The sequence below is a fragment of the Cricetulus griseus genome, chromosome 4, assembly GCF_003668045.3.
Source record: "Cricetulus griseus strain 17A/GY chromosome 4, alternate assembly CriGri-PICRH-1.0, whole genome shotgun sequence".
Lineage (NCBI taxonomy): Eukaryota > Metazoa > Chordata > Mammalia > Rodentia > Cricetidae > Cricetulus > Cricetulus griseus.
Window position 1 is genome coordinate 93,165,330 of NC_048597.1, and position 24,143 is coordinate 93,189,472.

At 50.0% G+C, this 24,143-nt stretch overlaps 1 protein-coding gene across 1 annotated transcript in view; it reads left to right on the plus strand.

Moving 5' to 3' along the window:
• The first annotated feature begins 3,087 nt into the window (after nt 1-3,087).
• The window catches only part of Wscd2 (WSC domain containing 2), a 51,967-nt gene continuing 30,911 nt past the window's right edge, over nt 3,088-24,143 (plus strand). The window contains exons 1-4 of the mRNA XM_035443545.1: nt 3,088-3,487; nt 12,428-12,542; nt 14,785-14,969; nt 23,404-23,525. Of these exons, the coding sequence (XP_035299436.1) occupies nt 3,088-3,487; nt 12,428-12,542; nt 14,785-14,969; nt 23,404-23,525 (822 nt within the window). The remainder of the gene's footprint in view (nt 3,488-12,427; nt 12,543-14,784; nt 14,970-23,403; nt 23,526-24,143) is intronic.

A 24,143-nucleotide genomic window follows, 5' to 3' on the forward strand; every position in this document is an offset into this window, starting at 1 on the left:
TTTGTCATTGTCTAGTTGACAAGCAACTGTGAAATTGCTTGCTTTCTTCCTCGGTTGATTAAAAATTCCCTGAAAACAGGGAAATAATATATTATTTATTCTTGTATTCTTATCACATACAGTCAGGATGCCCATATTTTAAATGTTTGAAATCACACCTATTTATTATTTATTTGTGTGGGTGTGTGCATGCATGCACACGTGTGTGTAGGATCATGCCACAGCATACGTGTGGAGGTCAGTGAACAGCTTTCAGGAGTCCATTCTCTCTTTCCATCATGTGGGCTCCTGGAGATTGAACTTGAGTTGTCAGGTTTGGCAGCAATCGCCTTTACCTGCTGAGCCATCTCCCGGGCCCTGTTTTATGTGAATGGAAGAACAGGAAGAGCCAGGGTGAGTGGAGAGATGGACGGAAGGATGGATGCAGGGATGAATGGGTGGGCAGACTGAAGGAAGATGACAGACTGACAGATGAATTCAAAGATGGATGGGTGGGTGGATAAACTAACGGGTGGGTAGATGGTTGAGGGTGATGGATGGACAGATGGATGGATGTTTGGTGCCATAAGTGCATGGATTTTTGTGTTTTGCATGCCTAGGAGGTGGTCGGTGCAGTAAGTGCTTAGTTTCTGAATGAGTGGGGTGGCAGACGCCACTGGAAACCTCAGTGAAATGCTATGTGGCTTGAGGAGCTATCCCAGAACTGCACTTCCACTGGTGAGGAACTGTTGGATCCCCCTCTCAATGGCTGAGAGCATACTGTCGCCCCCTGCTGGTGCTAATATGAAATAGAACTCTATGTCCTGTTTTTTCCTGTTTTTCCTTTGTGAGGAATGAGGTTCTCAATTTTGTGTGCCCATGATCACTTTCTGGTGCCACCTGTGACAAAAGAGATTCTAGTTAGAAAGTCAGAAATTTTCACCAGCTCCCAGGGGAATTTGAATCCCTAACCAGGAGCTCATCATACCCTCCTCGGAGAAGCCCTGGCCAGGGGAAGTCACTGCAGTAGCTGGAAAGAAATGGGCCCTTGCTTTGTGGCTATCTCTGAATTGCCAGGCAGTGTCCAGACTACATGGGAAGAGACAGAGTCCAAAAGGTTAAGAGCTGTGGTTTAGCCAAGCAAGATGGCACTTACCTGTAATACCAGCACTTGGGAGGTAGAAGCAGAAAGAACAAGGAGTTCAGGGCTAGCCCAGCTACAGAACAAATTTGAGTCTAGACTGAGCTACATGAGACCCTGTCTGAAACAAACAAGCAAATACAAAAAGTATGGTTTCAAATTCCAATGCTACCCCAGTCATCCTTGAAGCCTCTACTTCCCTCGCCTGTAAAAGAGGAATAGATGAGGCAATCTATGTTGGAGCTCGGTACAGAGCTGGCCACCTGGAGGCCCTCAGCAAATACTTCCTAAGCAGCTCCCCTCTCTTCCCATTTCCCCCTCAGGCAGAGGACGGCCTGTAGATTCGATTTCTGCATTAGACCTCACGCCCTCAGGAGGTGTGTTTATCTCTGAATCTCAGCTGTGGCTGGGACACAGTTGGTCTCCTTAAATCTTCCTTGGGGAAGTGATAGGAATGAATTTGGGCCCAGAAAGTCTCTGAGCTTTTCTTTGGACTTTAGGGAACCCACAAATCCATGCTTGTTTGACAAATATATACAATGCTTTTTTAGAGAGGGAGGAGCAAGCAGCTTGGGCCTGCCCTGTTGGCAGCTTCTACAGACAGATTCAACCAGCAAGTAAAGGGAAGACAGAAATACCTAGGGCTGGGGAGATGACTTGGTTGGCAAGGAATTGGCCACATAAACATAGGGACCTGAATTCAGAGCCTTGGCACTGGAGGGGGCTGGGACAGAGACAGGAAGATACCAGGAGCAGGCGGTGGGTGTTGCCAGATTAGCTTTTGGTATTGAAAAGACCCTGTCTCAAAACACAAGGGGGGAGGTAACTGGAGGAGCTACTCAACATCAAGCTCTCCACACACACAAATACTATACACTCATAACACACACACACACACACACACACACACACACACACAAACACACACACAGGGCCCATGCTGAATGCATAGAAGACCCCTCCTTTGCCCTTATATTAAGAACTCTATTACAACTCTCTAACATTTGAGTTAGGTATTCTAGGACATGTGAGATGATTTGAAACCCACAGGAGGGTGTATGCAGAGCCTATACAAACCCCACCATTGTACCCAAGATGCTTGAGCCTCTCTGGGACCAATGCACTGTAGATTCTGAGGGACAGATGTATACAAGTAAGGCATAATAACTTGTGGTTGACTGAGGTCAAGATTTTCCCCAGGCTTCAAATCCCATTAAGACTGAAGCACCCCAGTTCCCGTGTATCAGAGAGTATAGGCGAGACTCTGGAACCTTGGAGCCCATGTAGCCATCTCTCAAGGTGCTTCCTTCTGTTGTAGTTGACTTCCGGCCTTCTCGGGTCTCTGCACAGCCCCTTGAGGTTGCCAGAACCTCTTTACATTCCGGGCTTGGGATGGGGGTGGTCCCTCATGCCCATGTCCACTGCTGTTTTGCAGGCGGCAGCCTGGTATCCTGAAGCCTGAACCGATGGAGGCCTTCCAGCACGAGTCCCCAGAAGGTGGCACACAACTCGGTCGCCCATTGAAGCTGGAGGAGGGGCCAGCGTCAAAGCCCACAGGGAACTAACTAACCAGGCTCATCAGCCCAAAAGGGGGCTGAGAAGGGGCCAGAGTGGCTGCAGCTGCTGGGCTCCCTCCTGCATCCCTTGTCACCAGAGTTTTTTAGCCACACTCTGGGGTGGAATGTGGGAAAAGGAGGCGGCATCTTGCATGTCCCCTTTCTTGGCCCCAGGCAGCTCGGCTTGACCTTTGGACTCCAGAACCTCTGCCTTCCTTTCCTCTTGGCCTCAGCCCAGCCTGGGCTTGCTTTCGGGCTACGGTGTCTCCTCTGCGAGGGATCAGAGTACCACTCCCTTGGAGTTGCATCCCTAAGGTGTCCTGGGAAGCCACGCCCTCCACACCCCTTCCCAGTCGTCAAGCCTCGCCATCGAGCCCAGCCAGCCCTGAGCCAGTCCGTAATGATCCGGCTATGGCCAAGCTCTGGTTCAAGTTCCAGCGGTGTTTCCGGTATTTCCGCAGGAAGCCGGTGCGTTTCTTTACCCTGCTGGCTCTGTACCTGACCGCTGGGAGCCTCGTCTTCCTGCACTCGGGCTTCGTGGGCCAGCCCGCTGTGCCCCAGAGCCAGGCCAGCCCTCCAGCGGGGAGCCCAGCAGAAGGAGCCGAGCTGCCTTTCCTGGGTGACTTGCACCTGGGCCGAAGCTTCCGAGACACTGGGGAGGCCTCCAGCATCGCACGCAGGTACGGACCCTCATTCAAGGGCAAGGAGACCAGCGAGAGAGCCAAGCTGGGCGACTACGGAGGAGCCTGGAGCCGAGCCCTCAAGGGGAGAGTTGTCCGGGAGAAGGAAAAGGAAAAGGAAGAGGAGAGAGGTAAGAACCTGGAGGGACTGAGGGGAGAGGGAAAGTACAGGATACGGAACACAAATGCAGAAATAACAGCCAGCAGCTGGTTAAGGAGCTCCAGCCACACGTAGGTTAGGAAATCGGCACTGCCATCCGTAATGAGCCGGTCACTAGCCCCTCAATTGGCAAGTTCCATTCGAGCCCCACACTCACCTAAGTTTGGAATCCTTGTTCCCTTTATCACTGCTTGTTGTCCTGGGATCTGCGGTGAGTGCTTGACACGTGCAAAGTCATCTCCAGGGTACCCTGCCCGTTTTAAAGACAGGGAGACCTCTGGGCAAGGTGGTAAATATATTCATCCCTGCCCTAGGGAGGCTGAGTTGGGAGGAGTCGGAGGCCACCCTGGCCTATGTACTGAGACTGTCTCAAAGGGGAAAAGGCGGCACCAGGAGCCCAGGATTGATGGTAGCAGCTACATAGCAAAATGAAGCTATGGCCATGCCAGAGTCCTCCTGCATCTGCTGAGCTCTGTCATGGCAATGGGGCTCCTGCCACTAACACTGCCCTGGGTAAATTCCAGTTCCTTATTGCATTTTCTCAGCCTTTTACAGCCAAAAGGATTTTGGTTACCGGTACATTTTCACAGACTTGGACAGAGTACAGATGAACTTGTGCCTGTTTAATGGATGTGGAAGGCTGGGGGTGTAGCTCCGTTAATAGAGCATTTCCCCAGCATGCACCATCCCCAGGGGTCGATCCCCAGGCAGGGTAGTGCACACCTGTAATCCCAGAACTAGGGAAGGAGAAGTAGGAGACATGGATATTCAAGGTATTTTTTTTTTAGCTACATAGAGAACTGGGGGCCAGACTAGGCTAGAGACCAGACCCTGTCTCACAAATAAATGTGACTGCAGAGATGGCTCAACAGCTAAGAGCACAATCCCATGCTGCTCTTACAGAGGGCCTTGTTCTCATTCCCAGCACCAATGCTGGTTGCTTCACACCTACCTATACCTCTGGCTCCTCTGGCACAAAACCACCACCACACATACACATGACTAAGAACAAAATAAATTTAAAACAAACAAGAACCAGATGTGGATGCCGAGGTTTGAAAGGTAAAGATGCCAGCTCAGGGCTGCACAGCTACTTTCAGTATAACCTGGATTTTAAGCACCATCTGCCCAGATCCTTGGCATTCTCTGAAGGTATCCCCACTCCATTGGCAGCTACCATAGGTATCCCCCACTCCGCTGGCAGATACGGTGTAACCAGCAGGCTAGGGAAACCTGCCATAACCATAGCTCTTGAGATTAATATGGAAGGATGCACAGGGGACCCACTGAGGATGCGGAGAGAGGATTGGTACCACAAGCCTTTGTGTGCCACTTTAAGAAGCCCTTCTCAACCACTGGAAGGCACCAGATTCACAAAGGGACCCATCCTAAGGACAGGTGCCCCTGCCCCAGTCCCAGCTCTGGAGTTCTCTGGGAGACTCTACCTTCCCACCCTATGAGAGAGCCTAGAGCTCACAGGATGGTGAAGAGACAGAATAGACTGGGGGCCTTGGTCTAGGATTTCAACCCCACCTTAGCCATCTGTGTGGCCCAGGCAATGGCTTGACCTTCCAAGCCTCAGTTTCCATGCCTGTCACATGGACCTGACGATGGGCTCCCTTTCAGGAAGTCCTGAGAATCCAGTGGGACACAGGTCAGGCTAGGATCTGACAACACATCTGGGACAGAACTGGCAGTTAGCAATCAATATGCAGAAAGTACCCCCGCAATCTACTCGGGGAGCAGCCATGTCTTAGCATGGCAAGGCATGAGAGACTTGTCTGTTAGGGAAAGCACTCTTCTTCCCACATTCTCCATGCAAGCTCTACCTCTGGCCACACCAAACACCACCCGATGCTTTGAAAGCCCCTAGTCCTCACCAGTCAGCTTGTCCTCACCAGTCTACTCCTTAAGCTCTCAGGTTTCCTCCCACACTCTACCCCACTGTCCTTCTTACTGTTCATTGAGCGCCATGCTCTCTTTGCCGCAGGATCTCTGCCCTTTCAGCCTATATACTCTTTCCCTACATGTCTGCATAGCTCCCTTCCTTGTAGTCACCACTCAGCCCCTACCTCCCACAGCTGCTTCCCAGAGTGTCCTAACCAGTTCTACTCCATGCCTGGTCACAATCACACTCCCTGGCTTTACTCTGCTCCAGGTGCATCACCATCCAAAGGTGTCTTGCTTGTACAACTGGGTCTTTGCACTCTGCTCCAGATTCCAGTCTTGGCCAGCTGAACCCATCAGCACCTGGGACAGCGCCAGGTGCGCAGCTGTGGCTCCTGGCTGCACCCAGTGGCCCAGTGAGTGACCAAATGGGCAAAGGAACGTGTGGCTCTCCCTCTGCCAAAGGATCTCCGAGTTCCAGCTTTGTTCACCTCCAGAACACTGTTCCTTCTGCTTCGTGGGATGCAGGATCTCCTGTGACAGTGGATCTGTGTGATGATGTTCCTGTGGGTAGTGTTAATGAAATTCAGTCAGCTCTCCATGGCTGAGGGTTCATACCCTGGGATTCAGCCAACCACAAACAAAAATACATTTGTAAGGAGCATACACAGAATCCCCCCATATATTCTCAGTCTTCACACTGCCTAAGAGCCTAAAGTCATTTAGAGATAACTACAGAACACATAAGGGATTTCATCCACGTGCTGAGTCGCAAGGGATGCTGGAACCCCACCACTGTGGGTTACTGAGAGACCAACAGATGGCCACTATGGCTGCCGACAGTAGCAATGCCATTTATTGAGCACCCGAGCCATGCTCAACGCTGTTTGTTTCCTAGTTATGGCTTAGAATGGGGCAGTCTGTGTGTGTGCCTGACACACCCTCTGGTTTGTGACTGTGTATCACTTAGTAGCTGCCCTGTGGAGTGGACCTTGTTGGGTTGATTCAATGCTTTATTTAACTAGCACCAGCCGATGAATTAGAGGCCATTTTGGCCCATTTTGCACACAGTAAGACTGGATTCAGAGAGTCATGGCTTCCCCTGGTTACATAGGTTGTTTGCAGGATAACTGAAGTTTGAAACAAGGGCGATTGACTTCCAAAGCATGGGGCCTTCTTCTGAACGCTGGGCACAGCCCATCATATTGAGCTTATACATATTTTATGAAATGCAAAGAGAGAAAGGAAAGGGTTTAGAAAGGAAGCCCTAAGCTCTGGGCTCTCAGTAGGCAGTGTCATTAGGAAAACACAGATGAAGCCCATCTCTTGATGGGGTTATTAGGAGTTCAGCACCTGAGATCTGCACCACCAAAATCGAAATGCTTCTCAACCTGACACTGAATCCTGGTTCTCTCCCTAGCTGGCAAGGCCCTGCTGGATATGGGCATGCAGGACTAGAACTTCAGAGCCCATGGGGCCACGAAGGGGAGGGGAAGAACTGCATCTGGGTGGAGCTGGCACCAGACAAGAAGGCAGATCCCTGGGTGCAGCTCACGATGGTCAGTTCACTGAGTCTGCTGTCTATCCCAGCCTTGTAAGAGACAGAGAGAGACAAAGAGTTGAGCACCCAGACCAGGGTTCAGATCGCATTGCTGCAAGTTGTTATGCGCAGCCTTGAGCAGGTCACATCACATCTCTGAGCTACAGTTTCCTCTGGGGTACAAAGTGCCTGGCCTCAGATAGCCATGACTCAAATGGAGGGTGCTGAGAGCCAGGCACTGCCTAGAATAGTGTGGACGCATCGTGTACTACGTACAACCCCACAACAGCCTGGGAGTGGCTTCATGACAGTCTAACCAAGAAGGAAGGAAGGAATACAGGAGCAGGGAGATTGAGTGAAGTTGCCCCAGGTTCTGCCCTCAAGGGAGGAAACTGCACAGGACTCACATGATTTGTCTGGGACATACAACTGGTCAGGGAGAACCAGGGAGTGAGACCCAGCTTGACTTCAAAATTTCCTTCAGTTAACAGGGAGGCTTGGACTGAGCATGAAGGAGGGACATGGAGAGGGTTGTGTGGCCCTGTTCAGGAACAGCAGGAGAGCCCAGTCCTCTTCTCCTTTGTGGAAGACACAGACACAGTGACTGCAGCTGATGATCCGCCTGAGTGTCTGAGATTGCATATCATTTCATGCAGAAATTATTGAGTCCCACTTTACAGAGGATCAGAGAAGTTAAACTACTTGCCCAATGTCACATAGCAGCTAAAAGGCAGAGCAGACTCCATCCCAATTCTCTGAATCCAAAGCCTTTATTGCTAACCATAGAATGACAGTATCTCTTTTCTTTTTCTTTTCTTTTCTTTCCTTTCCTTTTCTTTTATTTTCCTTTTGGTTTTTCAAGACAGGGCTTCTCTGTGTAACAGCCCTGGATGTCCTGGAACTCACTCTGTAGTCTAGGCTGGCCTCAAACTCACAGAGATCTGCCTGCCTCTGCTTCCCGAGTGCTGGGATTAAAGACGTGCACCACCACCTCCCAGACAGCCCTCCCTTAAGCTGTATAGCCCAGCTGGGAACACAGCTTTGTTGGTAAACTGAATACAAGCATGAGGACCCGGAGTTCATGGAAGAAAAGCTGGGCTTGTAGTGCACACTTGCAATTCCAGCACTAGGGTGGCAGAGACAGGTGGGTCCCTGGGGCTCATTGGCTAGCCTACTAGGTAAGTTCCTGGCCAATGAAGGACCCTGTCTCAAAAAGCAAGGTGGACAACATCCAAGGAATAACCCCTGATGCTAGTACATGTATATGGAAGTGTTTACCCCTACACAGGTGCACACACACACACACATATACACATATGTAAAGTGGGGTTCTTTGTCCTGGCTGGTCCTGCTGCCTTTCTCAGCTCCAAAGAAGCACACAGACGCTATATTAATTATAAATCTGTTGGCTGATGACTAGGGATTCTTATTGGCTATCTCTGTCTTAATTATTAACCTATAACTACTAATCTATGTATTTCCACGTGGTCTTGGCTTACCGGAGAATGTTGAACCTGTAACTGCATCTCCATAGAGAAGAGAGCGATTTCCTGTTTGTCCCTGCTTGTATCCTGTTTCTGCCTGGCTACATCACTTCCTACCTGGCTGTTCAGACCTCCAGACCTTTATGGTTAGCTAGTGGCAAGCTCTATTCTTGGACCCCCCAGACAGGCTTTATTTGTGCAAGAAAGATATCACCACATACATACATGAATGTTCACCCTACAGACAAATATACACACATGTGCACATATCCCTGTGAACATACACACACTCAAGCAACACATATTGTTTATGTAACTATATATGTACATCTCTCCACTCACTCATTTATTCCATTCATTTATTCCATTCATAGGTGCCACACACTCTGTCCAGCAACCTCTTTTCATCTCCTTTGGTCACATGATCATCAGCTCTGTTGTTTTGGGGCCACCCCCTCCAATTGACCTCCTCACCTAATCCAGGGGCAGTGTGACCGTCTGTCACAAGGCAATATTCTGAGGTAGTGGGCTTGAAAATCAGGTGTCTCTCTTCTTGGGCAGGGGCTGTGTGTAAAACACAGGTCACCTCAAGTCACCCCAGGCAGAATTTCTGATCCCACTTGTCAAGTGGGGAAATTATGTCCTTTGGGAGCCCAACTCTGTGGCTAGGCGCCACAAACTCAGATCTGGCTGGCTATGGCACAGCGGGATACCTCGGAAGCCTGTTCCCAACAGTACAGAAAAAAAAGCATGCCAACCTGCTTGTGCTCAGCCATCCTCTTAGCAGATGGCCTCCATCAGAGAGAGGGAAATCCCATGAAAAGATTAATGAGAGCAGAAGAGAAAGTGTGAAGAGAGAATTCAGTGTGGTGAGAGGGGAGGAGGGGTCCTCACCTGCTGGATTCTGGGCTGGGTTCTACCAGCTGGGCCCCTCAGATATTTCAAGGGTCTCTGGAGATGCTGGTGGGTTGTGTGGACTCTGCCTTTAATCCCCTTCATGTGGTCTGTGACATTGTGTCCCTGTTTCACATATCTGAACTCCCCTGCCTCTGAGACGTGCTGCCACCATGGCGGGGGATTTGAACACAGGCCCCGGGAAGGGCTGAGGAGAGTTCTGGGGTTGTCAGTCACAAGGCTGAGATCAGATTTAGCAGTGCTGTGATGTTCCGGAGATCAGGACCAGATAGGCTGGAGAGAGGAGCCACCTGGTCCTGCCCACGGGAGGCAGGAAAAGTAACTCAACTGTGTATCCTGACACTGACTTCCCTGGGCAAGGCCTGTGTTCAAAGCACAGAGGACCTGGTATCTCCCTTCTGTTGACAGATAAGGAAACAGGCATTCACGTGTTCCTTCAACAGATATGGGACATCTCAATTTAATGCTAGCCTGGGGAGGGCCAGGTAGTGTCATGCAGCATTCAATAGTCCAGATAGACCCCTCCCTGACAAAGGAGTCTTTGCCATAATGAACATACAGTTTTAAACTAAAAGTCCTTATCTGGCGGGAGGGGGGGAGACATGTGACCCTGAATGCCTCGTCCTCTGCCTGGTGTATGAGCAGGGTGGAGAAACCTCCGGGGTCCTGCCTCAGGGTAGTAGACCAGAAATGACAGCTTTGGAGGAGATGAACCTGGGCTGGGCTTATGGGTGGCTTCAGCAAGTTAATGAGCTTCAGCATCAGGGTTCTGGTGAGTGTCTGTCTGTCCTGCCATGCCACTGGGCAGAATGAACGGATCTGACACCTGGGCTTCAACACTTCTTAATTCTCTCCTCCTTTCCTCTTCCTCATTCTGTCTCCTTCCTCCCCATCCCCCCATTGCCCTCTCTTCCCCATTGCTCCCCCCCCCCATTTATGGTTCCCCTGCACAGACTGAACTTGTCCCCTGACAGACAGCCGTTGTCATCTCTGGTCTTACACAATGCCAGTGTCATGAGCCAGGGAAGGCAGGTGCGGCACTGCCGGCTTTAATCTGTAGGAATTCGGGGCATGGGCCTCATGCCATCTTGAGGCTGGTGAGTGGGAAGTGTTACCGACCCTAACTGGGTCAGGGAACCCCTGTAGGGAAGCAGGAGATATCAATCTGTCTGTAATCCCAGCACTCAGGAGGCAGAGGCAAGAGGGTGTTAGTGAAGTCCTAATGATGGGCTTCCCTGTCTATAAAATGGATCCCAGTGGGGCTGGAGAGATGGCTCAGCAATTAAGAGCATATAATGCCCTTGTGTAGGACATGAGAATCGGTCCCAGCACCTGCATCAGGCAGCTCACAACCTCCTGTAACTCCAAGGGATTCAAACCCTCCTCTGGCTTTGCAGGCATCTGTGCATGCACACACACATGCACGTGTGCACGCACGCTCACGAGCACACACACACATACACACACACACACACACACACACACACACACTTTTTTTTAAAAATGGGTTCCCAAGAAGCTTGTGAAATTTGAGTTTCAAGAAGCCAAGAAGGCTGAGAGCATGGTTCCAAGGTAGAGTGCTGACCGAGTGAGTATGTGTCAGGCCCTGGGTTTTACCTGAAACAAAAATAAACAAGCAAAGGCCTATAATGAAGCACGTGGGCGACCCTGCCCTGTGCCCATAGCGCCCTATCAGCCGAGATTCTGTCCTCAGCAGAGCCCATCACCTCTGTCTTTCGAAGAAAGTCCAAGGTGGCAGGACGGAGACTGGTGTGTTCAGCAGAGCTGGCAACAGCCACATGTGGTAGAGGACCGTCTTTCTGCAAGCCCTGCCCCCATACAAGGACAGGGAGATGATCCCTTCCCGTTTAACCTGGTCAGCCTCCTAGGCAGAGAAGTGTCAAATGGCATTGAGGTTTTCCTGGTCACTCCTTGGAATCTGGCTAAATCCTTCTTTCCCAAGGGTAGGGGCAGGAAGAGCCGTTGTGGGTCCTGTAGATCCGAATTCGAATTTTCATCCAGCTCTGAACTCTGAGTCTCTGCTCTCCAGGCCTCTGGGGGGTGTGTGTGGAGAATGCTAGGTCTTTCCAGTGTGCAGGCACATCCCAACCTTCCAGAAGGAGAATCTGGAGCCAGGCTGTGCATGTCCAACTCTAGCTTTCTTTACACCCTAAGCAGATGACAACCTCTCTGGATCACAGCATAGAGATAATATTCTCAGAGTCTTGGTGAGGATTCGGTAATTTGTGCGTTTAAAGCACTTACTGTATCCAGGTGTTGGGAAAAGTGAGAAGAGGTTTTGTACAAACTGTAAAGTGCTGTCTTTGCGTGTGAGTTCCTGGTTGACATAAATAAAGGTGATGTGTTCACAGTGTTAGTAACTGGATGCTTCTTGGATATCATTTGAAGTGATTCTGGGATGGAAGTGTTCCCCCAAGTCCACCAGATATAAACTGTAAAGCGTTGTACCCTGCCCAGGGAGTAGCCAGTTTCTTCGCACCTAGCACATTCAGGACAGTACAATAGGAACATTCGTGAATCGTTCTGCTCCAGCTGATTGATTGGTGGCTTCATCCCCAAGACAAGGAAAACAAGGCCTTGGGGAGATCAGCCCACCTAAGCTCCATAGACCAGAGTTGGGAAGTAACAGAGTGAAGTGAGACCTGAGCCTTGAACTGTCCAAGTGCAGTGAGATGCTTGAGGCAGCCAGTAGAAGCAGGAGAGGGAGGGTTCCAGAACTTCCATGCCACTAAAACAGGCCCTATCCTGGGTGGCATGAGGTTCCTTCTGGGCTAGAGGTATGGCCCCAGGAACCAATGTCACCAGGAGACTTCTGGACTTGTTTGTGGCCCAGAGAGGGCAGTCCCTCCTATGCCCTGCTGTCTTCAGGGTCTGTATCCTCACTCATTAGTGCCCACTGCCCTCCCTGATCAGCCATGGACCAGCATTTTCCTTCTCTTGTTTGTGCCCTGAGGACGAAATCAGGTATTACATACATACTTGGCAAAGCCACACACGCAGGGCTCACAGCGGCCTCCTCCTGCAGCCCTCCGGCTTCATCTCCATTCTTCCTCTTTCCCCATAGCCAAGTACATCGGCTGCTACCTGGACGACACCCAGAGCCGGGCCCTTCGAGGTGTGTCCTTTTTCGACTACAAAAAGATGACAGTCTTCCGTTGCCAGGACAACTGTGCTGAACGGTAGTGACCCCTACCCCGCTACCTCCCCCATGTCCCCAGATATGTCCTTTCTAACCCTTTTCACCCAGGGTTCCGTCCATGTTGTCCTTTGCCTTTCTGTGAAGAGAATGTCAGAGCATGGTGAACAAGGGATCATAGAAACAAAGGATTATAATTATGACCGATGTGTGTGCATGCATGTGTGTTTGTGTATGTGCTTGTGTGTGCACATAGGCATGTGTATACATACATCTATAAATGTATATAAACATGTTTGTGCACATGTGTGTACATATATGCCCACATACATGTGTATGCCCAAAAATATCTATAGATAAATAGATGATAGAGATAGAGATAGAGATAGAGATATATATGAATGTGGTCTGTGGGAGTATGACTGCAACTGTGTGGACTGTGCTGAGGAGCAGGCTTGTAAGGTGTGGTATGCATTGTCAGCTGGTTACCTTGGTGAGCATAGTCCTGACTCTTGACCGTCTCTAAGAAACAGTGTTTGTATGATCTCAAGTCTTTTCAATCCTCTTGCCTCAGGCTCTAGAGTCGCTGGGATTGCAAGCCTGTGCCATCTTGCCTGGTTTTAAACTCCACCGCTTTAAGAGAGCAGTTTGCAAACACCCTGTGGACTTCCAGCTCTCCCAAGCCAGGGGGTCAGCTGGCATACAAGCCTCTTCCCTAGATGGAAGCCATTGAGCCCTCTCTAAAACAACGTCCCCCTTCTTAGCCTTCACCCCTTCTGATTCTGAGCTACAGGCTGTCTCTTATTTCAGAGATAGCCTGTGATATTGATTCTGTCAGTGGGCTCCACTGTAGGAGAGGGGCCCAGGGGATATCAGAAGCAGGCTCAGAGGGACAAGGACATGGAGGTGAGTGAGGTTCCAAGATGTTCAATCATGTCAGCTGCTCTTGCCTCCAAGAAAGAGCAAGTGGACAGGTTAATGCCACCAAGTCACCTGGGCATGTGCACGCACAAATCTGGGTGGCTCTACCCTTTTGTGAAGCACTGAATAGGGTTCCAAGAGACACCCGATGCCACTGACAGCTCCTCTGGGGACATTTTTTTTTTTGCAGGCCGCCCTTTGAGGAGCCCCCATGCCTCTGGAGACTGTCTCTGGGAGCACGGTGGTCAGGGGGCTGGCAGGACTCCCTCTCCCCCCTTCCCTGAATCCTCAGCCACAACCTCCTTCCGTGTGTTTAGACTCGTATCCACTGACTGTCCTTTTTAGGGAAGAATTCCACAGCCAGGAAAAAATACAGCATAACCTCAGAGCTCCTGGAATTTTGTTTTGCTTTGTTTTCGGGGAAGAAATTTTTTTCTTGGCTGTGTATGTGAGCCTGGTTTTATAATCTGCCAAAGGGATAGGAGCACCCTGCCTCCTCCCTTTCCCCAGTGCTCCTCAGGGGACCTGGCAATGAGGTGTCTCCTTGGGTGATTTTTCTTGGAAGGCAGAGGTTGGGTTTTATAGTGGTGAGAGAGGACCAGGGGAGGGACTAGGTGGTGATGTGTGTGTGTGTGTGTGTGTGTGTGTGTGTGTGTGTGTGTGTGTGTGTGTTTGAGAGAGAGGGGGGATGGGTGGAATGTGTGTATGATTGAGTGTGTGTGTGCACGCGCCTGTGAGCACACATGGGTAAGTATCTGTGAAAACGTGAATATGTAAGAGTGAATGTGTGTATGTGTGTGCACATGAGTGAATGTGTATGTATGAATATGTGTGTGGATGTGTGATTGAGGAGTTTGTACGGGCATCTGTGAATGTATGAATATGTGTGTGTTTAAGTGACTGTGTGAAAGTGCATGTGTGTGTACAGAGTGAATGTGTGTGTTATGCATGAGTGTGAGTGTTAATATGGAATGGAGAGTAGTATAGGGAATATAACACATCAGGCAGTAATGAGGGCTGGTGGGTGTCCCCAGGATGTTCTTCCTGTCCCCAGGGTCTCTCCCCACCCCACCCCCAGTGCCTTGGGACCTCTGACTCCCCACCTCTGTGACCCCCAGCAGGTTGTCCTGCCCTTTGGAGTAGTTCTGACCCCCATTTCTCCTCCAAGCTCCCCAACCCTTTTGTCCCCTTTCTGAAGTCTCCTGTGCTCTCATTCCTGGGTCTCCAGGCCTCCTGGAGACTTTGTCCATCTCCTGTACCCCAAAGTCTCCAGGGTCCTGTTTCCTGGGTTTTCTCCCACTGAGTCTTCTGTCCCCTGGGGTCTCACTTTCGGTAGCACCCTGTCTAACAGCAGCTTCCCCCAGGGGCTACCTGTATGCTGGACTGGAGTTTGGTGCTGAGTGCTACTGTGGCCACAAGATCCAGGCGGCCAACGTGAGCGAAGCAGAGTGTGACATGGACTGCAAGGGAGAGCGAGGCAGTGTGTGTGGTGGTGTCAACCGCCTCTCAGTCTACCGGCTACAGCTGGCCCAGGAGTCTGCCCGCAGGTGTACGTGAGTTCACCCCACCCCTCTGCTGTGGCACTAGCCCTCCACTGCCCACTCTGAGGGCCCTGGTGGCCTCACCCTCGGTGTCTGTCCTGCACCTTCTATGAGGCCCCATCACTCCAAAGCCAGCATAGGCTTCACCTCCCACCCCAGCCTTCACTCCAGCCACTCAACATTCCTGTGTCCCTGTTCTCCTCTGCCCCCTGCGTCTGAACCTGATGTTGGCCTGTTTCTTCTGAGACGAAGAAACATCCCTACTGCCTGGACAATGTAGTAGCCAGGACAATGTAAGAGCACGGAGCCGTTGTCCTTGTCTAAGCACTTTGTGTAGACTAGCTCATGTTGTCTTCACAGTGACCTGGGAAATAGGCACAGGGAAAGCCAGACCTCACGGTGCAGGCCTGGCATCCCTGCTACTGGGGAGGCTGGTGGGGAATGATGTCGAGTCAAGGACAGCCTGGGCTACAGAGGAAGTTTGAGGCCAGCCTGGGCAACATACTGAGAACCAGTCTCAAAACAAATTTAAGGGGTGGGAGGGTGTTAGGGTTGTAGCTCAGTGGTAGAGCATTTGCTTGTCATGCACAAGGCCCTGGGTTCAATCCCCAGGACAACAAAATTTTAAAAAAGAGAAGAAGGGGAGAAGAAGGAGGGAGAAAAGGAGAGAGGGAGGGAGGAGAAGCAAGCATGAGGCACTGCTTTTACTTGCTTTCATCTGAGGCCAGAAACCCATCTCAGTGTCACAGCTCGGAGCAGTGGGAGAGTTTCTCCAGCTCAGCAGACTTCTGAGAGTCCCCCTGAGCTTGCTAGTGTTCCCAGCTTGAGTCTTGCTGGAAAAACTCTGCAGTTTGCAAACCAAGGAGAGAAGGTAGTAGGAGAGGCAGGAGACATCTCTGCCTCGGCCATTGCCCCACTGCCCCTTCCTGAGCAGGGAGTGTTGAGTTCCAGTTATTAGCTGTTTGTCAAGAGTCTGCTGGTGACCAGGTGCTAAGCTCAGGTCAGGCCTGATGTATCATGCCTCCTCTCCACAGCCTTTCCCAGGAGTTGCCACTGGCAACCGTCACTGTCTACAGCGAGGGAATGGAGGGTTAATGCATTGAAGTAATTTTGCCAAGGCCCACACAGGCAGGGAAAAAAAAGGCCACAAGGGCTTCGTCTTAGTCAGGGTTTCTATTACTATGATAAACACCATGACAAAAAAAGAAACAAAAACAAAAACAAAAAAGTGAGTTGAGAGGAAAGGGTTAATTAACACTTCCACTTCTACATCACAGTCCCTCATCCAAACGTGTGTGGACTGTTCTCAAGGCAGGAACTGAAGCAGAAGCCATGGAGGAACATGGCTTGCTCCTCATGGCTTGATCGTCTTCTTACAGCACCCAGAATCATCAGACTACGGCTAGGCCCCTCCCACGCCAGCTGTCAGTCAATAAAAGTGCAACACAGGCTTGCTCACAGACCAATGTGGTGGGGACATTTTCTCAACTTAAGTTTCCTCTTCCAAACTGACTTGAGCCTGTGTAAAGTGGACATAAAAGTAGCCAGCCACAGGCTTCTGGGACTCATCAGCCAGGCTCCATGTCAGCATGCTTGATATGCTTGGAGACCTTGTTAAATTGAATACTTCTTGTGCATGTTACTTTTCTCTTGCTGTGGTGAAACGCTATGGCTGAGGCATCATATAGAAGGAAGGGTTTATTTGGCTTTGTGATCCAAGGAAGAGAAGATCCCATCATGACAGGGAGACAGGCGTGGAACCAGGAGCAGAAGACTGAGTGATCACACCTCAGTCGCAAGCATGAAGCAGGGAGCAAGCGGAAGTGGCACAAGGCTTTGAATTCTCAAAGTCCAGGGCTGGGTGTGATGGTGCATGCCTTTAATCCCAGCATGCCTTTAATCCTCTGGTGAGGCAGAGGCAGGTGGATCTCTAAGTTCAATGCCAGCCTGGTGTATAAAGTGAGTTCCAGAACAGCCAGGACTGTAGACTGAGACCCTATCTCAAGAAATAAGCAAACAAACACAAACAAAAAACTCTCTCAAAGTCCACCCCCAGTGACATAATTCCTCAAGCAAGGCTATACCTCCCCAAACAGCATCAACAGGGGAACCAAGTGTTTAATGCCTGAGATGTGATGGAGAACTTTTTTCAAACTACTGTGACCTTGTCTGGTTTTGGTTTTGGCTTTTTCAGTGCCAGAGAATGGAACCTGGAATCTCAAACATGCTAGGTAACCTCTCTCTACACCCCTACCTTCAGCCTTAAACTCAGTCTGTAGCCCAGGCAGTCTTGAACTTGTGAAGCCACTGCCTCAGCCTCAGATGCCTCAGCGAGGATGACAGGTCTAAGCTACCAGGCATAGCTGGGTTCTACATCCCTAAGGTACTCATAAGCTATTCCAGCCTGTTGATCCATAGCCCTCAGCCTTGGTACAGAAAGGCAAGAATGCACAAGTGTGTCCGGTTGTCTGTGGGAACAGGGTGTCTTCTCTGTGGCTCTCTATAACAATCCATCATTTGATACTATGTATAGAGCTTGAGCTCCTGAACTTTGGTAGTCTCGTGCAAGCTCTGCCCTACAGCTAACAGGATTGAGCATGCCTCTGGTTTGCAAATGTGCTAGTTATGCCATCTTCCTGAGTCACCTCAGTTCAGGCCTGAAAACACAGCGGTCAAAGTATAGAGGTGAGAAATCTCAGCTGGAGAAAACCTGTACAGTGGGTTTGAGTCTGACCATTGGAGAAACAAGGTTTTAACTAAGCGGCAGATCCCCCATCTCATGATTGACTTCATGTATTATGATGTGAAGTCGTTAAAATGGTGACACATTGACCATCTGAAAAGATGACCTCAAAATGTTGTGGTCCCTGAGAGAGGCTGCTGCTGCTGCTGGGATGGGTGGAAAAGATTTAGGTTATGTGTCTTGCTAACTAGATAATCTGGAACACCACGACCCCCGGTTCTTTAGTGTGACAATCAAACCAAAAGCTTCTCAATTGGATGAGATGTATGGCACATACATATGATGAGGATCTCTTGTGTGAGGTGGTCCTTACACATGTAGGGAGGACTAGCTAGCCACGGTGCATCCTCCCCACTCAGCCTGCCTATCTCTGTGATAGTGAAAGTGCCCTGCGTGGGGCACCATACTGCCTGAGAAAAGTATCTTTGTGTTGTGTCATGTCCAAAAAAGAGATGCGGTCATTTCTACTGAGAGAAGAGCTCTGTATTCTCTGGCCACCAGAGTGTGGTATTCAAGGTGTGAGGCCTTCCACCGGAGAATTAAAGGAAAGCCCAAGCCTCAAGGCTGCTTCCCTTGAGACTAGAATGGAAGTAGTGTAGGTAAAAAGACAGGCGGTTGACCAGATGTCCAGCCAGGATGCTTACTAGGTTCCCACTCAGCAGCCAGCAGAATGGCATATGGAGAATTTGAAGCAGGGCACTGTGCACTTTTATGTAGATGCAGTGTGGGAGGTGTAGCCTCTTTTCCAAGGAAGCCATAATCCTGGGGTAACAGTTGGATGCCAGTTGGGTTGTTCAGCCATGGGGATTAAGCACATCAGACTTCAGAGGCTGCCTGAAGGAGCCAAGGGGACACTTGAGTACAATACTCTTCTCAAGAGAGTCCAGAATAGCCAGAAGCCAGTGTTCAGCCAAGAGCAACAATCCAGATTCAGCAAGTGTCTTCTTGGAATAATCTTCCTCATCTGTCTCCATCACACACTTGTGGAAACTGATGGATAGACAGCAGAAATGGCTCCACAGAACATCCTGAAAGACACCATAGAAGGGAGCTCATTTGGTGGGGGTCCTCAAACAATGGATACAGTTTTCTCTAGTAGAGAAGGAAAGGGCACTCAGTTTTGAAATACATTGCCAAGGAACCTGGGAAAAATCTAGGCAAAGAGAAATAGACTTGAGACAGCCTGGATGCACATCAGAAGGCATGACAGGCACATCTTTCTGATGGCATGGTGCCTTCTGTGAACTGATAATGACTGGAAACAGATTTCTGACTCCCCTTTGGAGCATCACTTCTACAAGGACTAAGTTTTGTCTAACTCCTTCCTCCTCTGGCCCCTGACCCTCTCCTGTCTCCTGGCTCTAAAATTCATGACATCTCTTTTGCCTTTGCCCTGACTCCAAAGCACCCTTGACTCCCATACCTGGGATCTTCTCTAGCCACAGACAACTCAGAAAGGCGTGTTGTCCAGGTCACTGACTCATGGCCAACTTAGCATGGGTGACACAGGTGAAGAAGTGAGTGATCTTTTCAGGAAATGGAGAGGGCAGAAACAAGACTCGGTTTGAAGAGTCTCTTGAAAAAACATACAGAACACTTCCAATCAGAAGATCCTAAGGGATAATTTAACCCTTGAGCATCACACAGGTGGGCCTGAAGCAGGCAGTGAAGACATACAAAGGTGGGCAGGACCAATCTCTGCAGGTGCCCCACCATTCTGCCTTAACACAGACTCTGGAGTACACAGATTCACTTTTGGTGCAAAAGAACCAAGAAATGAACTATCTTCTTGGCGAGACTACATTTGTCACACCAGTTTGCTAAATGTGCCATCGAGTTAGCTTTCTCCCTGAGGGACAGACCAGCTGCTGATTGGAGAACATTATGATTTTATAGTGGGTCACAAGAGAATGTGCCTGCCTGAAAGATGCTTGCAAGATTTAGATGAAGAGCTGGAGAGCTATGTGCTTCCAGGAGTTCCCAGGGTGCTGTGTGTGGCTGTCCATGGTCCTGACTGCCCTCTGGTGTGATTCAAACCCTGTGACTGCCATTCAGCCTTCCCTGGGCTCAGCCCTTTCCTCTTTCCCCATCTCCCTCTCACTTCTCCTTCTCCACCCCACTCTGGTTCCTACTCTCACCTTTGCCCTCTCTCCTACCTTGATGAGGCATTATGAAATTCACGAATCCCTCCTAGCTTGGGTAGTGAATTCTGTCCTTGATTGTTAGCTCTGGAGATTCCTGTCTTCTAGAGTTAGAAGGAGAATTCTGTGTGGTTTGTGCTTTCCGCTCACTGTGCTTCCTTGCTGCCATTCCTACCTCCGGCTTGTCCAGGAAACTCATGTTTCTTGGATGGACCTTGCCAGCTCCTTCTCTGCCAGACTCTAACATATGGTACTGGTAATTCTCACACTCATGGGAGGCAGTACTGGTCATAACAGGTGGACTCAGCTGGAGCTTCTCTATGCAAAATTTGCAAAGGGGAGTGGGCGAGCAGACCCAGGGAGTGATGTGGATTTTCCACCCCAATTTTTCCTTGCTACACTGACTCTGGCCAGCCTACAGATGCATTCTGAGCCTCTAAGCAGTGTAAATTAGGGACAACCCCAACCATCACTGGGGCCACAAAGCAAGTGAGAGTCTAGACAGTATCAGCATGGTGTGCACTGTTCCTAACAGAGTCCCCAACTTTGCTCTGAGAACTGCCCATTTCAAGCTACTTGGATTTCCAATACCTACAGGACATTCTGGTGAAGTGTAAAAATAGCTGTCTTGAACCCCCATTGGACAGGGAGGTTCTTTGTGTAATTCAGCGTCTCTCTGACTGTAGGTAGCTCATTGGCTGAGAACAGCTTCCAGATAGTAGCATCCCTAGCCAGCATCTTTAATGCAATGGAACTTGGCCTAATTACCCAGGGGATGGTGGCCTCTTTCTGACCAAGAAGGATTCCTCCATGTCTGCCTCTGAGCTGGCCCCCGGTGACATTCACCTCATTTTTTTGTGTGACGCACCAGAACAATGAAGTGACAAGACTTCAGAGACTCTTGCACCTGCCCCCAGCAAAGAATGTCAATGTGCCATTGCTCCACTCAACTCTTTCTAGTAAAAAGTTCAAGCTACCGGGGTCATGCTTCTCCCTGATAGACTGACAATAAGAGCTGACATTGTCAAAATGTGGGGCACAGGCTTCTGCGGCTGCCTCGGGACCCTGCTGAGGAGCCTGAGAAGAATTCTGGGAAATAAGCGTGGCTGGCATGGGGTCTCCAGAGCCCCGCCTCAGCATTGGACACAGCTCATGAAGAGAAGCAGATGTGAGAAAAGCACCATTTGTATGCAAGAAGACCCTGCTGGCTGGGGGACGTGGAGTCAGGGTCCTTCTAAGTCTTGGACTGTCTGCAGAGCAGAGTAATAGTACTGATGACATCATAGGCCATTGTGAAGACAAATGAGACCCTGCATGAAATATGCCTGACACCATGGTGCACATGGAAAGCCACCATTACAATCACCATTACTGCTCTTTGGTAAGGGCTGTGGTGGAACATGACTACTAAGTGTCACTCTATGTATGGCCAGTGAAAGGGTGTGACCCTGGTCTCTGTAAGGGATGCTTCCCTTAAGAGTTCTTAACACTGTTTCTTTAGATACAAGGTGACTGGAGGGTGGTGCCACAGTGCCTCTGCTAGAATAGCAAGACTGGAAGTAGCCAGTGAAGTCTTTTACAGAGCTAGCCACTCATGAAGACTTCCCCTTGGCCCTCAGGAACTGTCTGGAACATGGCACTTGACAGGCTTCAGAGGTGACCTGCCCAACGAACAGAAGAATGGAGTATTTATTCCCTGACTCTTACCCATGTCTGGCTGAGAGTGGCTCCTGGGAAGTCATCGTGTCTGGTCACTCTCATCCTGTCCTGGGATGGGCATGCATATTAAAGGACATTGACAGTAGCTACTGCTTAGTCTCAAGCCTCTATGTGCACAAGTGAAGGAGAGGTCAACCCCATCTGCAGATGAGGAAAACTGAGGCTCAGTGAATAGTGAATATTCCCATATAAATCCACTAACCCAGACAAGTCAAGCATCTGTACCCAGTCCATCTGGGTTATTCCCCTTTGCACTGAACTCCAGAGATTGTTTTTCTTAACATGAAAACATCATCTTAGTCCTGTGGAAATCCAAACATTTTTTATGCCACAAACAGGCCAAAGAGAGCTGCTGACCACCAGTTTTAATTTCAAATCTAAGAGACACTAGGCAGACAGTCTTGTGACTCACATCAAAGACGGGAAAAGACAGACAGTGGGAAGACCCAGGTCCCAACCACCATTGGGGTGCTCGGTGTCCAGTTGACCATGCTGTAGATGACAGCCACTTATCATCCACTGGGCTCTCTGGACTCCTGAGAGTCAGCTGGACCCCTTTCTTGCTGACTTAGAAGGCTCCCCGACCTTCCACAGGGCTTTGCACTCTTTCCCAGGAGCTCAATGGGAACATCCTACATCTGGGAGACTGGCTGCTGCTGGAGCTGACTTCAGCCTGCGTCTGTTCCTGCAGTCATGGTCTCTGTCCCTTTGAGACTCTGCAACCCTCACCTTATCTGAAATTACGGCTTCCTGTTCAACCCTCCTCCCTGGGCTCCAGTCATGAGCAGCTGCTTAAAGGACAAAGTAGATTCCTTTCAGCAACACTGGGCTACATTCTCTCCCTGCCCTTTGCAGTCTGGACTCTTGATGTCCAGGCTGGGACTCCATACCTCTGTCTCCTTGTTTCAGTCTCAGGGCAGCAGGCAAGGAGGCAGACCTGGCTGCTCAAAGGACTGTTGGGAAATGCCAGGCCCCCAGTGTATTCTGTGGGTCATCCCAGTGTGGCAAGTTAACTTCAATTCAGCCTTGTCCTGAGCTAGGTGAAGGGAGCCTGCCATTGCTAACTGGTAGGCAATCCAGAGAAAAACCCTGCACACCATGTGTCTGTTCCTTGAATGGGACAGTCCCGTGATGAGGCACAGGGATGCCAAAAAAGAAAAGGGGGTAAGGTGGCCCACAGAGTACCCATCTCAGTCACCTGCTGACACAAATGACAAGGCAGAGGAGCGTCCCCTGAAATACTGAATTCATTCACTGGGAACAGGCCAGTGAATGAGGCTCTTCCTCTCTGCTTCAGCTTGCTGTGAAACTTCAGGTGAATCCTGCCTTCTCTGGGCAGCCTTCTAGATCTTCCTTCCAGAAGGGGATTTATTGGAGGGACTTACACAGGCTGTGGTCTGAGTCGTCCAACAATCTGTCTTCTGACAGAAAGGCTAAGGATATGGTAGCTGTTCAGTCCGTGAGGCTTGATGCCAGCAGTCACGGTCCAGCTCGTGAGCACCAGGAAATTACTAGAGAACTGCTGGTCTTCAGTCTACACTGGGCTCCTGGAGAAATGGGTTCCAATAACAGCAAGGAAATGCCCAGTGGCAGGATAGGTGAACTCGCCAGTGAGAGTGAGGGCAAGCAGGCCAAAGGCAAAGGCTTCCTTCTTCCGTGTCCTTTTATGGGGGCTGCCCCCAAAGATGTGGCCCAGGTTTAGGGTGGATCTTCCCACCTTACATGATCCAATCAAGAAAATTTTTCGAAAGCTTGCCCAGCTACTTTGGCTCTATTGGTTCCAGGCTAGTGATCAAGATTAGCCATCCCTAGGTCTGACAGCTCTGTCTACTTCTTCAGATGGAAGTGCAGTGTTCAGGGGCTGCTTCCGCCGACCCAACAACCTCTCCCTGGCCTTGCCTGTGACAGCCGCCATGCCAAACATGTCAGTGGACAAGTGCGTGGACCTCTGCACAGAGAAGGTAAGCTGGGCTGTTTGCAGCACTCAGGGTGTGGGGCTGGAGAAGTAGCAGTCACTCAGAACAGATGGGGTCACAGATCATGACCTGTGATGAGGCAGGGGAATGCATTAGTTCATGGATTCAAGGCAGGGGAGCCACACAGGGTGACAGGAGTTGCCTGCTTGTGCCTAATGGTGAGGGAGTGGAAGACTAAGGATTCCCGAGGAAGCATAATAAACACTCCTAGTTAGGTAATGTCATCAGCGGTGGCCCAATGGGACCCAGGTGCATGATACCTTTCTCTCTGCCACTATGCAGTTCCTATAAAATATCTTAGAAGCAAGAACTGTGGGAGCAGAGCTCACTGGATGTGATATGCAGTTTTCTCTCCTGAGTCTTCCTGGACCTATGACTAGGGGGAAATCTGGGCTGTGTCTGGATTAGGAGCCAACTACATAGAGATAACCTGGCAACCAGTGGGGCAAAGGAGACAAACCAAGGCTTCTGTGGGTGTGCACGCCTAAACCCTTTTGGTTTAAAAGCACAGATTTGGGCCAACAAGATGGATCAATGGGTAAAGGCTTACCACTAAATCTGAAGACCCGAGTTTGCTTCCCAAGACTCACATGGTGAAAGGAG